The sequence below is a fragment of the Erythrolamprus reginae genome, chromosome 10 (genome assembly GCF_031021105.1).
Source record: "Erythrolamprus reginae isolate rEryReg1 chromosome 10, rEryReg1.hap1, whole genome shotgun sequence".
Taxonomy (NCBI): domain Eukaryota; kingdom Metazoa; phylum Chordata; class Lepidosauria; order Squamata; family Dipsadidae; genus Erythrolamprus; species Erythrolamprus reginae.
In genome coordinates, this window is record NC_091959.1 from 47,092,888 (window position 1) to 47,106,371 (window position 13,484).

General features: G+C 47.8%; 1 protein-coding gene across 1 annotated transcript; it reads right to left on the reverse strand.

The window, feature by feature from the left end:
- Positions 1 to 683: 683 nt before the first annotated feature.
- SELENOM (selenoprotein M) lies at positions 684 to 13,272 on the reverse strand. Its single transcript, XM_070763146.1, has 5 exons — positions 12,626 to 13,272; positions 6,830 to 6,865; positions 5,714 to 5,748; positions 4,539 to 4,617; positions 684 to 1,716 (listed from the first exon to the last, which is right to left on the reverse strand). Exons 1-5 carry the CDS (start codon positions 12,728 to 12,730, stop codon positions 1,528 to 1,530), a joined length of 444 nt encoding a protein of 147 aa, XP_070619247.1. The 5' UTR covers positions 12,731 to 13,272; the 3' UTR covers positions 684 to 1,527.
- Between the last annotated feature and the right edge of the window lie 212 nt (positions 13,273 to 13,484).

Genomic DNA, 13,484 nt, shown 5'->3' on the forward strand with positions numbered 1-13,484 from the left:
CTCCTTAGCACCTGATGATGTTACCTAGTTTGGGTCACGAGACGTCCACCAGGAAGCAGCAAAGCTCAGAGACCATCAAGGACCCACAGTCCTCCCTCTCTCCCCCTGTCCTCTTTCTCCTCCTCCCTCCTTAGCACCTGATGATGTTACCTAGTTTGGGTCACGAGACGTCCACCAGGAAGCAGCAAAGCTCAGAGACCATCAAGGACCCACAGTCCTCCCTCTCTCCCCCTGTCCTCTTTCTCCTCCTCCCTCCTTAGCACCTGATGATGTTACCTAGTTTGGGTCACGAAACGTCCACCAGGAAGCAGCAAAGCTCAGAGACCATCAAGGATTCCCGCAGTCACCCTCCTCATAGCTAAATGCCGCGTGGAGATTCTCTGTCATATCCAGGTCATGGTTCTCCCAAAAAGGCTTTTCCCACCAGCCCCCTGCCCCACCCCCCAAGAAGCCACTTGGCTTTCTGGCTTTTCTTGGAAGACATTTCGCTTCTCTTCCAATCAGCATCTTCATCTCAAGAGCCGAGGAAGCTTCTCAGAGGAGAAGTGAAATACCTTCCCAAAAAATATTTTTGCTCATGACCAAGCTCGCTATTCTCAAGATCAAGCAGTAAAGTTTGGCGGGGAATTTTACCCATGGAAAGTCCGCAGAACAAAACAACCCAACGACGCGAGAGGGAAGGATTTGCTGGTAGACGAAAGGCAGCTTTATTGTTACTATCCTAACCCATTTTGGGGTTCGCCGATTGGCTCCCCCGTCCAGGCTGCGTTCCCCCAACCCCGATAGGACGTGTCTATCCACCTCCAGCAGCAAGCAGCTTTCTGCGGGAGGCTTCATCCTGTCCCATACGGGTGAGGCGCAGCGGGAAGGGAAGCGCTGGCCCAGCGAGTGGCGCCTGGTGGGACGCCAGAATGCCAGTCTTGGAATGGAGGGCAGAATCGCTCGAGGCTTCTTCCGGTCAAATTTGTTCGTGGTTAACAGGCAGTCCTCGACTTAATGACTGTTCATTTTCACGACTCTTAAAACGGCGCCGGGAGGTGAAAAAAAAAACACAAAACCGCCCCCGACTTGCATAACCATCCCAGTAAATAATGATTGTGTGGTTGTGGTTGCCGACTGGCTTGCCCTTAAACAAGAGTCTGCACCCCGTGAGTCGCACAGTTCCCCATTTTCACCTGGCTTCTGACCACCGAAAGGGAAACCGCGCACGAAAGTTTGCAAGTCAAGGCTGTGTATGGTGTCTTGCTTAACAACCTATGCCGCGGTCGTAAATCGAGGAGCGCCTATGGCAGGCCTATGTGTGTGGCGGTCTTTATATTTTGCCCGTTTCGTTTCCTGAGGGTAGCACGTTCTTCCCTTTTCAAAGGCACAATTTGCAGCCGCGCGCAAATTGAATATTAATCTCGCCGACGCGCGATTGTGTGTGAGCCGCAAGAGATCGCAGTGGGTTGTTTTAGATACTTTGAACGCCCCGAAGATTCCCCTTCTTCCCAAGAGGCACCCGTCGCAAACGGGGCCCGTCGAATTCTATAGGTCTGAGCCCCCCGCCCCTTTCTTCCCCTTCTTCATGGCTTCCACATCCGGTGGTAGAGAATTGGCAGGCGCCATCTGGAAGGCATCGGGAACACGGGCGTCCGGGCTTTCTTTCCGGTAGAATCCCAGTTCTTGGATCAGTTGGTTTATCTCGACCCGGGACATCTCGCTCAAGGGGATTCTCTGTAAATTAAAGGCAAATCGTAGGAACTAGCACAGACGTCGGCAGCCTTAAGAGTCACAAAGGTCCTAACTGTAAGCCCCCCCCTCATTCAATTCTGAAGCTAACCAGAAGTCTGGTTTCCCCCACCATAGAGTCTCCTCCTAGCATGTCATCCTTTTTCCTCTACTGACTGGAAGTCTGGTCTCCCCACCATAGAGTCTACTCCTAGCATGTCATCCTTTTTTCCTCTACTGACTGGAAGTCTGGTCTCCCCACCATAGAGTCTACTCCTAGCATGCCATCCTATTTCCTCTACTGACTGGAAGTCCGGTCTCCCCACCATAGAGTTTACTCCTAGCATGTCATCCTATTTCCTCTACTGACTGGAAGTCCAGTCCCCCCCACCATAGAGTCTACTCCTAGCATGCCATCCTTTTTCCTCTGCTGGCTGGAAGTTGTTCCCCCACCACCACCATAGAGTCTCCTCCTAGCACATCACCTTTTTGCCTCTACCTGTCCTAACCGAAAGCCCTATCAATTGTGGAACCGACCGGTGACAGGGAGCTGCAGCAGAGGGACTTAAAGAGCCGCATGCAGCTCCAGATCCGCAGGTTGCCGACCCCTAGACTAGCATCGGTGGCCACCACCACAGCAAGACATTTGAATGTTAATTAATTTCGTCCCTGGAAGCTTCTCAGAAGACCCTGGGCTGCCATCTTGTCAGAAACAGTGTAGTGCCGTGATAGCAAACCTATTTGCACGCATGCCACAGATGGCACACGGAACCATCCCTGACGGCACACAAGGTGTTGCTCCATTATTATTATTATTATTATTATTTATTAGATTTGTATGCCGCCCCTTTCCGTAGACTCGGGGCGGCTCACAACACAATAAAAACAGTTTATAACAAATCTAATAATTTACAATTTACAATATTTTAAAAAACCCATTGTTAAACAGACATACATACAAGCATACCATACATAAATTGTATAGGCCCGGGGGAGATATCTCAGTTCCCCCATGCCTGACGACAAAGGTGGGTTTTGAGGAGTTTACAAAAGGCAAGGAGGGTAGGGGCAGTTCTAATCTCTGGGGGGAGCTGGTTCCAGAGAGTCGGGGCCGCCACAGAGAAGGCTCTTCCCCTGGGGCGCGCCAACCGACATTGTTTAGTTGATGGGACCCGGAGAAGGCCATCTCTGTGGGACCTGATTGGTTGCTGGGATTCGTGCAGCAGAAGGCGGTCCCGGAGATAATCTGGTCCGGTGCCATGAAGGGCTTTACAGGTCATAACCAACACTTTGAATTGTGACCGGAAACTGATCGGCAACCAATGCAGACTGCGGAGTGTTGGTGTAACATGGGCATATTTAGGAAAGCCCATGATTGCTCGCAGCTGCATTCTGCACGATCTGAAGTTTCCGAACACTCTTCAAAGGTAGCCCCATGTAGAGAGCATTACAGTAGTCGAACCTCGAGGTGATGAGGGCATGAGTGACTGTGAGTAGTGAGTCCCGGTCCAAATAGGGCCGCAACTGGTGCACCAGGCGTACCTATGTCAGCCCTAGCGTGGATGTGCGTGCTGGCAGCTGATTTTTGACATTCTGTAGAGTCATGGGAAGCCACTTTCTCCCTCCCCAAGCTTCAAGAAAGCCTCTGGAATCTGTGGGTGGCGAAAAACGGGCCTACTGGTTAGGCCACTTTTCGCCCTCCCTAGTCTTCAGGAGGCTTTCCTGAAACCTGGGAGAGACAAAAAACAACCCAATGGCCCACCTGGAAGTTTGTTTCTGAACTTCCAGTTGGCCCATTGGGTGCATTTTTTGCCATCAACAGGCTCCGGGAGCTTTCCTGAAATCATGGGAGGACGAAAACAGCCTCCTCCTTGCCCAACGGGTCTACCCGAAGCCGGGAGGCTTTAGTGAGGTCTGCACGCATGTGCAGTGGGGCAGCAGGGAGGGAGTTGTGTGCACCTGCATCAGAGGAGAGCATTACATTATGGGTGTGGGCACACACATGCGAATGCTACCACAAACACACACATCATCACTGGCATCGGACCACAATCGGGACCGTCTTCTGCCGCACGAATCCCAGCGACCAGTTAGGTCCCACAGAGTTGGCCTTCTCGGGGTCCCGTCGACTAAACAATGTTGTTTGGCGGGACCCAGGGGAAGAGCCTTCTCTGTGGCGGCCCCGACTCTCTGGAAGCAACTCCCCCCAGATATCAGAGTTGCCCCCACCCTCCTTGCCTTTCGTAAGCTCCTTAAAACCCACCTCTGTCGTCAGGGATGGGGGAATTGAGATATTCCCTTCCCCCTAGGCTTACAAAATTTATGCATGGTATGTCTGTATGTATGATTGGTTTCTTAAATTGGGGTTTTTTACATTACTTTTAATATTAGATTTGTTCATATTGTCTTTTTACTGTTGTTAGCCACCCTGAGTCTGCGGAGAGGGGCGGCATACAAATAAAATAAAATAATAAAATAAAATAAAATAAATAAATAAAATAAATAAATAAATAAATAAAATAATAAATAAAATAAATAATAAAATAAAATAAAATAAATAAAATAAATAAAATAAAATAAAATAATATAGTCAATCAATCAATCAATCTCCAGCTTTGGTGCTGGTGGGGTTGGACTAGATTGATGTACAAGACCTCTCCCTTCCGATTGTGAAACATTGGAGTTAACGTATGCTGATGTGTAACATCGGAAGCTACATGGGCAGCTGATGGCCGCAGGGCACAAACTTTGCCAAGCCAAACCTCGGACCGTTCGAAACCTCGATGGTAGAAGAAAGGCAAAAGACGGTAAAAACCATTTCCTCTCACCTGGAGCTCTTCAAACTTAATGTTGAGCAGGATTAATTCGGGGTCCGCTCCAGCCAGATGTTTGAGTTCCATGTTGTGGCTAAGGGGGGGGGGAGCGTTAAGGAGCCGTATCAGCTGTCGGAGGAGGACATCGCCAATACCCACGTCGTCATTTGATTCCCTGCATGTGCTGGAATTTGGGGGCTCCATGGCTTCTTACTCTTCGCAAACTGGACCCACTTCGCAATTTCCCTGCCCGCCTCCCCCCTCCCCAATATGGGCTCCATCTACAAGCTCCCAGATCCCAGCCAGAGGTGGGGAGCTTTGAAATGACCTTGAATCATTTAGAAACATAGAAGACTGACGGCAGAAAAAGACCTCATGGTCCATCTAGTCTGCCCTTATATTATTTCCTGTATTTTATCCGAGGATGGATCTATGTTTATCCCAGGCATGTTTAAATTCAATGACTGGGGATTCACCAACCACGTCCGCTGGAAGTTTGTTCCAAGCATCTGTGACTAAGTAAAATAATATCTTCTCACGCTGCTTCTGATCTTTCCCCCAACTAACTTCAGATTGTGTCCCCTTGTTCTTGTGTTCACTTTCCTATTAAAAACACTTCCCTCCTGAACCTTATTGAACCCTTTCACATGTTTAAATGTTTCGATCATGTCCCCCCTTTTCCTTCTGATCAGTTTTATGCTATTTATCAGTGGTTCTCAACCTTTCTAATGCCGCGACCCCTTAATACAGTTCCTCACATTGGGGTGATCCCCAGCCATAAGTCTAGCACCAATTCCCCCAACGGAGCTTTAAGCCGATTGGCAGGAAGGTCAGAGGGACACCCCCACTGTCAACACCTGATTGGGCGGATTGTAAAAATATGTCCCAAGGCGCCAGAATAGACGCTTTAGTTCCTAACACTGCAGGAAATTTGTCTTTTCCCGTGGTCTTAGGCGACCCCTGTGAAACGGTCGTTCGATCCCAAAAAGGGGTCCCGACCCCCAGGTTGAGAAGCACTGATCCAGATGGGGTTTTAGCAAGCATCCCATCACACGCAAAAGAGGCACAGAAGGTTCCCATTCCGTTCAAGGTGGGACTCGCTGGCCCTCAATCGGGAAGGACGGCAGAGTCCAGGTAGCACTTGAACCCAACCCAAAAGTCAAGCTGGACGAAACCTCAGTAAAGGATACTACAAAGGCAGGTCTTCGTTGATAAAGGCCTTTACCTAGGGGGGAAAAAAAGAAGAATCAGCCATTGAAGGAGACAAACTGGTCGGTGGACACTCCGTTGCGGGTGAGGATGGAGAAACGAGGGGGAAAGGCTCGGCTTCTACTCCCAGCGCCCAGAAAGGAAAGCTAGGACTTTCGCCGGGAACTGACGCTCTGGAAATCCCATGCAGGAAGTTTTGATATTTGTCCTCCTGGACAATCGCTTAAATATGAGCCAGGAGTATGCTCTAGCCACCAAAAAAGGCCAAAGCAATAATCCTGGGCTGCATTAAAGGAGATAGAATCAAGATCACGCAGAATCAAGCAGGTTTCTCCTGGTACGGATCAGGATGCCACACCGGTTGCAAAAATTGTGCTGCACACACAGCTTCGCATGCCCGTTGTGAAGGGAGCAGCTGAGGAACGAGGGTCGACTTGGGAGTAAGGCCACAAGTGGACGCTGAATGGCCCCCTCCCAAAGGGAATAACAGAGGAGCTACTGGGGAGTGGAGTTTGCAGGAGAAATTTGTTCGCTTAATTGCTTCGTGACTCTCGGAGATACTTTGCCAAGTTCCGAAGATAAAGTCTGGTGTAGACACACACAAAAATCACCAAAATCTCACATGCACTCATGTCCCCTCGCAAGATTCTGGTGAGTTTGTGCGTCCTGTGCATGAACGGAAGCAAAATCATGAACACACGTACACGTGAGACTCCCGATGCTGGGTGCGCAGCGCACCAGTAGCACCAGGTAAGAGGAATCCGCCCCTGGGTCGCACACATGTGCAGAGGGCAGGAGGCACATACACAGGGTGGGGCAAGGGGGGGCATTGAATTATAGGTGTGGGCACATGCACGACAGCCCTCGGGCTTTCGGCACCCGAGGGAAAAAAAGGTTATCGCCATCCCTGCTGTAGGGCTTCCTGCCTGAGCAGGGGGTTGGACTAGAAGATCTCCAGGGCCCCTTCCAACTCTTTTATCCCGTATTGAGCAAAGCTGGGGGAGGCTTGTTGGCGCACTCCGAGGGTTTCCCAGTGGGGAAGCAGTTGGGGGAGGCAAGGAAGGAGCGCGCATCCGAATCGGAAGCATTTTGCTTACCTCTGGCAGGCGGTTCAAACGTCATCCTCCACAGCTCTGGGGGGGGCAGCGTGGGGGGGGGAGAAGAGAGGAGACCACCATTAAAAAACATGTTTCCAAGGCTACACGAGAGGGTACAGTCCCATTCAACCGGTTGGGTTAGTTTTTGCGCAACTAAGTTGCCCATCCATCCCATCAAACTGAAAAGATTAGGTTGACTCAGCCCTCCGTCCTTCTGAGGTGGGTCAAATGAGGACCCAGATTGTTGGGGGCCAGAGGCTGACTCTAAATTTTCTTTCTTTCTTTCTTTCTTCCTCCCTCCCCCTTCCTTTCTCTGTCTTCCTCCTTCCTTCCTTCCTTCCTTCCTTCCTTCCTTCCCTCCTTTCTCTCTCTCTCTCTTTCTCTTTTTCTCTTAAATTTTATAATGGCTGTATTCTTTTGCCAAATAAAAAAAAGTCTAGGCCAAAGTGCTTCAATCAATTCATTCTTTCTTTCTCCCTCCCCCTTCCTTTCTCTGTCTTCCTCCTTCCTTCCTTCCTTCCTTCCTTTCTTCCTTCCTTCCCTCCTTTCTCTCTCTCTCTCTTTCTCTTTTTCTCTCTTAAATTTTATAATGGCTGTATTCTTTTGCCAAATAAAAAAAAGGTCTAGGCCAAAGTGCTTCAATCAATTCTTTCTTTCTTTCTTCCTCCCCCCCTTCCTTTCTCTGTCTTCCTCCTTCCTTCCTTCCTTCCCTCCGTTCTCTCTCTCTTTCTCTTTTTCTCTTAAATTTTATAATGGCTGTATTATTTTGCCAAATTAAAAAAAGGTCTAGGCCAAAGTGCTTCAATCAATTCTTTCTTTCTTTCTCCCTCCCCCTTCCTTTCTGTCTTCCTCCTTCCTTCCTTCCTTCCTTCCTTCCTTCCTTCCTTTCTCTCTCTCTTTCTCTTTTTCTCTCTTAAATTTTATAATGGCTGTATTCTTTTGCCAAATAAAAAATGGTCTAGGCCAAAGTGCTTCAATCAATTCTTTCTTTCTTTCTTTCTTTCTTTCTTTCTTTCTTTCTTTCTTTCTTTCTTTCTTTCTTTCTTTCTGTCAGTTCTCCGCACTGCAAGAGTTTCATTTTCCATCGTGACTAATAACTAATAACCAGCCTATTAACAGGTGCAATTACTGGAAAGGCACAACCAGAAAAAAAAGAGGAAGAAAGAGAGAGAAATACATTTCCTTTTTGATTTCGATTTGCCATCTGGACAGGTTTAGCTAAGCTAAAATGTGATTTGTTCTTTTATGGCTGGAATAAACCAAACTAGCCGGCCTTTTTACTCTGTGGTGCCTAGCAAACCACAGCTTAACCTGGTTGTGAGAAACCACCTAGAAACATAGAAGACTGACAGCAGAAAAAGACCTCCTGGTCCATCTAGGCTGCCCTTATACTATTTCCTGTATTTTATCTTAGGGTGGATATATGTTTATCCCAGGCATGTTTAAATTCAGTTCCTGTGGATTGACCAACCACGTCTGCTGGAAGTTTGTTCCACGCATCTACTCCTCTTTCAGTCAAATAATATTTTCTCACGTTGCTTCTGATCTTTCACCCAACTAACCTCAGATTGTAGCCCCTTGTTTTTGTGTTCACTTTCCTATTAAAAACAGTTCCCTCCTGGACCTTATTTAACCCTTTAACATATTTAAATGTTTCGATCATGTCCCCCCTTTCCCTTCGTAAGCTACTTAAAACCCACCTCTGCCGCCAGGCATGGGGGAATTAAGACTTTTTTCTCCCCCTAGGCCGTTACAACTGTATACATGGTATGTTTGTATGTATGTTTGGTTTTTATATATTAAGGGGTTTTAATTTGCTTTTAGTATTGGATTTTATTGTATATTTTCATGATTGTTGTTAGCCGCCCCGAGTTTTCGGAGAGGGGCGGCATATAAATGCAATAAAACTTAAACTTAAACTTCTGTCCTCCAGACTCTACAGATGGAGTCCATGAAGTCTTTCCTGATAAGTTTTATGCTTAAGACCTTCCACCATTCTTGTAGCCCGTCTTTGGACCCGTTCAATTTTATCTATATCTTTTTGTAGGTGAGGTCTCCAGAACTGGACACAGTATTATTCCAAATGTGATCTCACCAACGGTCTATACAGCGGGATCACAATCTCCCTCTTCCTGCTTGTTATACCTCTAGCTATGCAGCCAAGCATTCTACTCACTTTCCCTACCGCCTGACTGCACTTTTCACCCATTTGGAGACTGTCAGAAATCACGACCCCTAAATCCCTAAATCTTCTAAAGTTTTTCTAACACATACTCAGATTGAGGATTCCTTTTCCTCAAGTGCGTTATTTTACATTTGGAAACATTAAACTGCAGTTTCCATTGCTTAGGATATGGACTGCAAGGGAAAACCTTAACCCAGGGGTCCCCAAATGCACTGTCTTTGGACCAAACCAGGGCATCCCAGAAACAGCCCACCCCCAATAAGTAAAACCCCATCTGTGGGATGCAAGCAGCCCCCGAAACCACATATCCCTCCATTCTACAGGAAAAAAACTCAACCCAGACAAGACAGAGTGGCTGTGGGTTCTGCCTCCCAAGGACAATTCCATCTGCCCATCCATCACCCTGGGGGGGGGACTACTGACCCCTTCAGAGAGGGTCCGCAACTTGGGCGTCCTCCTTGATCCACAGCTCACATTAGAGAAACATCTTTCAGCTGTGGCCAGGGGGGCGTTTGCCTAGGTTCGCCTGGTGCACCAGTTGCGGCCCTATTTGGACCGGGAGTCACTGCTCACAGTCACTCATGCCCTCATCACCTCGAGGCTCGACTACTGCAATGCTCTCTACATGGGGCTATCTTTGAAAAGTGTTCGGAAACTTCAGATCGTGCAGAATGCAGCTGCGAGAACAATCATGGGCTTCCCCAGATATGCCCATGTCACACCAACACTCCGCAGTCTGCATTGGTTGCCGATCAGTTTCTGGTCACAATTCAAAGTGTTGGTTATGACCTATAAAGCCCTTCATGGCAACAGACCGGAATATCTCCGGGACCGCCTTCTGCTGCACGAATCCCAGCGACCAGTTAGGTCCCACAGAGTGGGTCTTCTCCGGGTCCCGTCAACTAAACAATGTCGCTTGGCGGGACCCAGGGGAAGAGCCTTCTCTGTGGCGGCCCCGGCCCTCTGGAACCAACTCCCCCCAGAGATTAGAATTGCTCCCACCCTCCTTGCCTTTCGTAAGCTGCTTAAAACCCACCTCTGCTGCCAGGCATGGGGGAATTGAGATACTCTTTCCCCCTAGGCCTTTACAATTCTATGCATGGTATGTCTGTCTGTATGTTTGGTTTTACAATAAGGGTTTTTAACTGTTTATATTGGATTGTCATATGCTGTTTACTACTGTTGTTAGCCGCCCCGAGTCTACGGAGAGGGGCGGCATACAAATCCAATCCAATCAAATTAAAAAGCACTTTCCATGGAACTGTTTCCTGTTGCCCCAAAAGTTGGTGGGGGGGATCCACTTCTTTAGCCCACTTTGCAACCTTTAAACCTGGACGGAAACAATTCCAAGCAAACTGAGATCAACAACACTTGCAATAACAACAGCAACATAATTGCTGCAATTTTCAGAACTCCCCCGAGAAAATTATGCAATTTGCGTGTAATTGATTTATTGTGTTTTGTTCAAGGCTCGGCCAGGGGAGGGGGAGGGAGAGAGAAATTTTGGGTGACTCAGAGATAGCCTGCCTCCAAACGTGGAGGCTCCTCTTTGCCAAATCTGCTTTCATTTTGTTTTTATTTCTTTGTTTTCTCAACTTCACATTGGTGGTATACAAAGATATAATATTGATTGGAGGACAGAAGGGAAAGGGGGACATTTAAATATGTTCAAGGGTTCAATAAAGTTCAGGAGGGAAGTGTTTTTAATAGGAAAGTGAACACAAGAACAAGGGGGCACAATCTTAGTTTAGTTGGGGGAAAGATTAGAAGCAGTGTGAGAAAATATTGTTTGACTGAAAGAGTAGTAGATGTTTGGAACAAACTTCCAGCAGGCGTGGTTGGTAAATTCACAGGAACTGAATTGAAACATGCCTGGGATGATCATCTATCCATCCTAAGATAAAATACAGGAAATAGTATAAAGGCAGACTAGATGGACCAGGAGGTCTTTTTCTATGTTTCTATGTTTCTATTAATAAGGAAGGGAGGGAGGGAGGGAGGGAGGAAAGAAGGAAGGAAGGAAAGAAAGAAGGAAAGAAAGAAGGAAGGAAGGAAAGAAAGAGAAGGAAGGAAGGGAGGAAGAGAAGGAAGGAAAAGAAGGAAGGAAGGAAGAATCCACAGTTGCTGAATTTAAACATGCCTGGGATAAACAGATAAAATACAGGAAAGAGTATAAGGGCAGACTAGATGGACCAGGAGGTCTTTTTCTGCCATCAATCTTCTATGTTTCTATGACACTAGTAAGAGAGAAAAGACTCCCTCCACCTCTTTTTCTTTCTTTCTTTCACTATTTTTCTCTTTCTTTCTTTCTCTCTCTCTCTCTCTCTTTCCTTCCTTCCTTCCTTTTCTTTTGCTTTGGAGAATAACTTGATAACTATTGGAAGGCTGCTATCGTATCTCCCCTGGTCCTCCTTTTCCTTAAACTAGTCATGCCCAGTTCCTGCAACCGTTCTTCATATGTTTCAGCCTCCGGTCCCCTAATCATCTTTGTTGCTTTTTCTCTGCACTTTTTCTGGAGTCTCAGCATTCTTTTTGTCATTGTGGCGACCAAAATTGAATGCAGTCTTCCATTGTTAAATTGAATAAACTTGGTAAAGTGTATGGAGGGTCTTTGGAGGGTCTTTGTGAATGGAGAAGTAGGTGTTTGAAAGGAAAGAGGCACCAGGGTTCCTTGGGGAAATATCATAGAGTCTTTGAGGATACCCAATTTTGGATAAACCTAGATTCATCCTAAGATAAAATACAGGAAATAGTATAAGGGCAGACTAGATGGACCAGGAGGTCTTTTTCTGCTGTCAATCTTCTATGTTTCTATATCCATCCTAAGATAAAATACAGGCAATAGTATAAGGGCAGACTAGATGGACCAGGAGGTTTTTTTCTGCCGTCAATCTTCTATGTTTCTATGAATGAGGAAGGAAGGGAGGGAGGAAAGAAGGAAAGAAAGAAAGAGAAGGAAGGAAGGAAAGGAAAGAAGGAAGAATCCACAGTAACTGAACGGGAAAGATCAGAAGCAATGTGAGAAAATATGGTTTGACTGAAAGAGTAGTAGATGCTTGGAACAAACTTCCAGCAGACGTGGTGGTTCAATCCACAGGAACTGAAGTTAAACATGCCTGGGATAAACATAGATCCATCCTAAGATAAAATACAGGAAATAGTATAAGGGCAGACTAGATGGACCAGGAGGTCTTTTTCTGCCGTCAATCTTCTATGTTTCTGTTGTTGTTATTGTTTTGTTATTATTATTATTATTATTATTATTATTATTATTATTATTATTATTAATTAGATTTGTATGCCGCCCTTCTCCGAACACTTGGGGCAGCTCACAAGACCCAATATAAACAATGCAACAACAACTCTAATTAATTAACAAAAAGTTACAAACTAACACCACTTGATCAGGTCACACTTGGAATATCTACCTGGGTTAGCATGGTCAAGGGGGGCGTAATTCAAGGACTATCTGGAGAAAGCCCACGTACCCACCCAGCCAGCCCGACCAGGAGGGGGCCAGGGGAGCCCCAACCTCGGCAGACCCCGCTGGAGACCCTCCATCCCCCGCCCGCCTCGGGACCCACCCCCCCTCCCACACCTGCCCCGCTCACCTCCACCTTGCCGCGGGCCAACCACTGCAAGCGGCTTCGGTCGATTTGCACGGCGCGCAAAGGCGCAACGGCGGCGAGCAGAGCCAGTAGAAGCAGCGGCCCCATCCGAGAGGCTGAGCCGAGCCGAGTCGAGCCGAGCCGGGCTCGCTGGGGCTTTTTCTACTCGGCGGCTGCTGACGATGCCACGTCAAGCCAGGCGGGGCTCCGGAGCGGCTTTTTCCCCGCCCAGGGTGGGTCCCAAGCGGGTCCCGTTGCGCTTCTGCTGCGCTTTCTCCTTGCTTGGGTCTCCGTACTACAAGCCCCATCGTTCCCAGCCAGGCAAGGCGAGGGCTTTGGGCTCCGAGGGAGCTGGCAGCTCCCCCTCCCCTTAGGCACAGTCGCCCGTTTGAAGCCCCCCCCCTTCCCAAAACTTCTGGAGTGATGACCCCGTTGCTGAGCGAGACTTTGGCGAAGTGGGTTTGGTCCTGGGTTTAGGACTTCCTCGGGAAGCGAACCAGTGCAGTTGGAGGGTCGTTAAGTGAGCGGGAGGGACGTTGGAGGTCTTCTAGACCGACCCAGGCCCTGTTTGAGCAGGCGTTACACAAATGCAGGCCCGCCTCATCTTGTCAACTTCTGGCCATGATGACTTGGCCACAGCAATTTGCCCTGATTAGTTGCCCATGATGTCAGTAAAATAAGGACCCAGATTGTTGGGGACAAGAGGCTGATTCTGTAAACCACTTAGAGAGGGCTGAAAAAGCACCGTGAAGCAATATAAAAGTCTAAGCGGTATTGCCCTTCCTTTCCTTCCTTTCCTTCCTTCTTTTCCTTCCTTCCTTCCTTCTTTCCTTTCCTTCCTTCCTTTCCTTCCTTTCCTTCC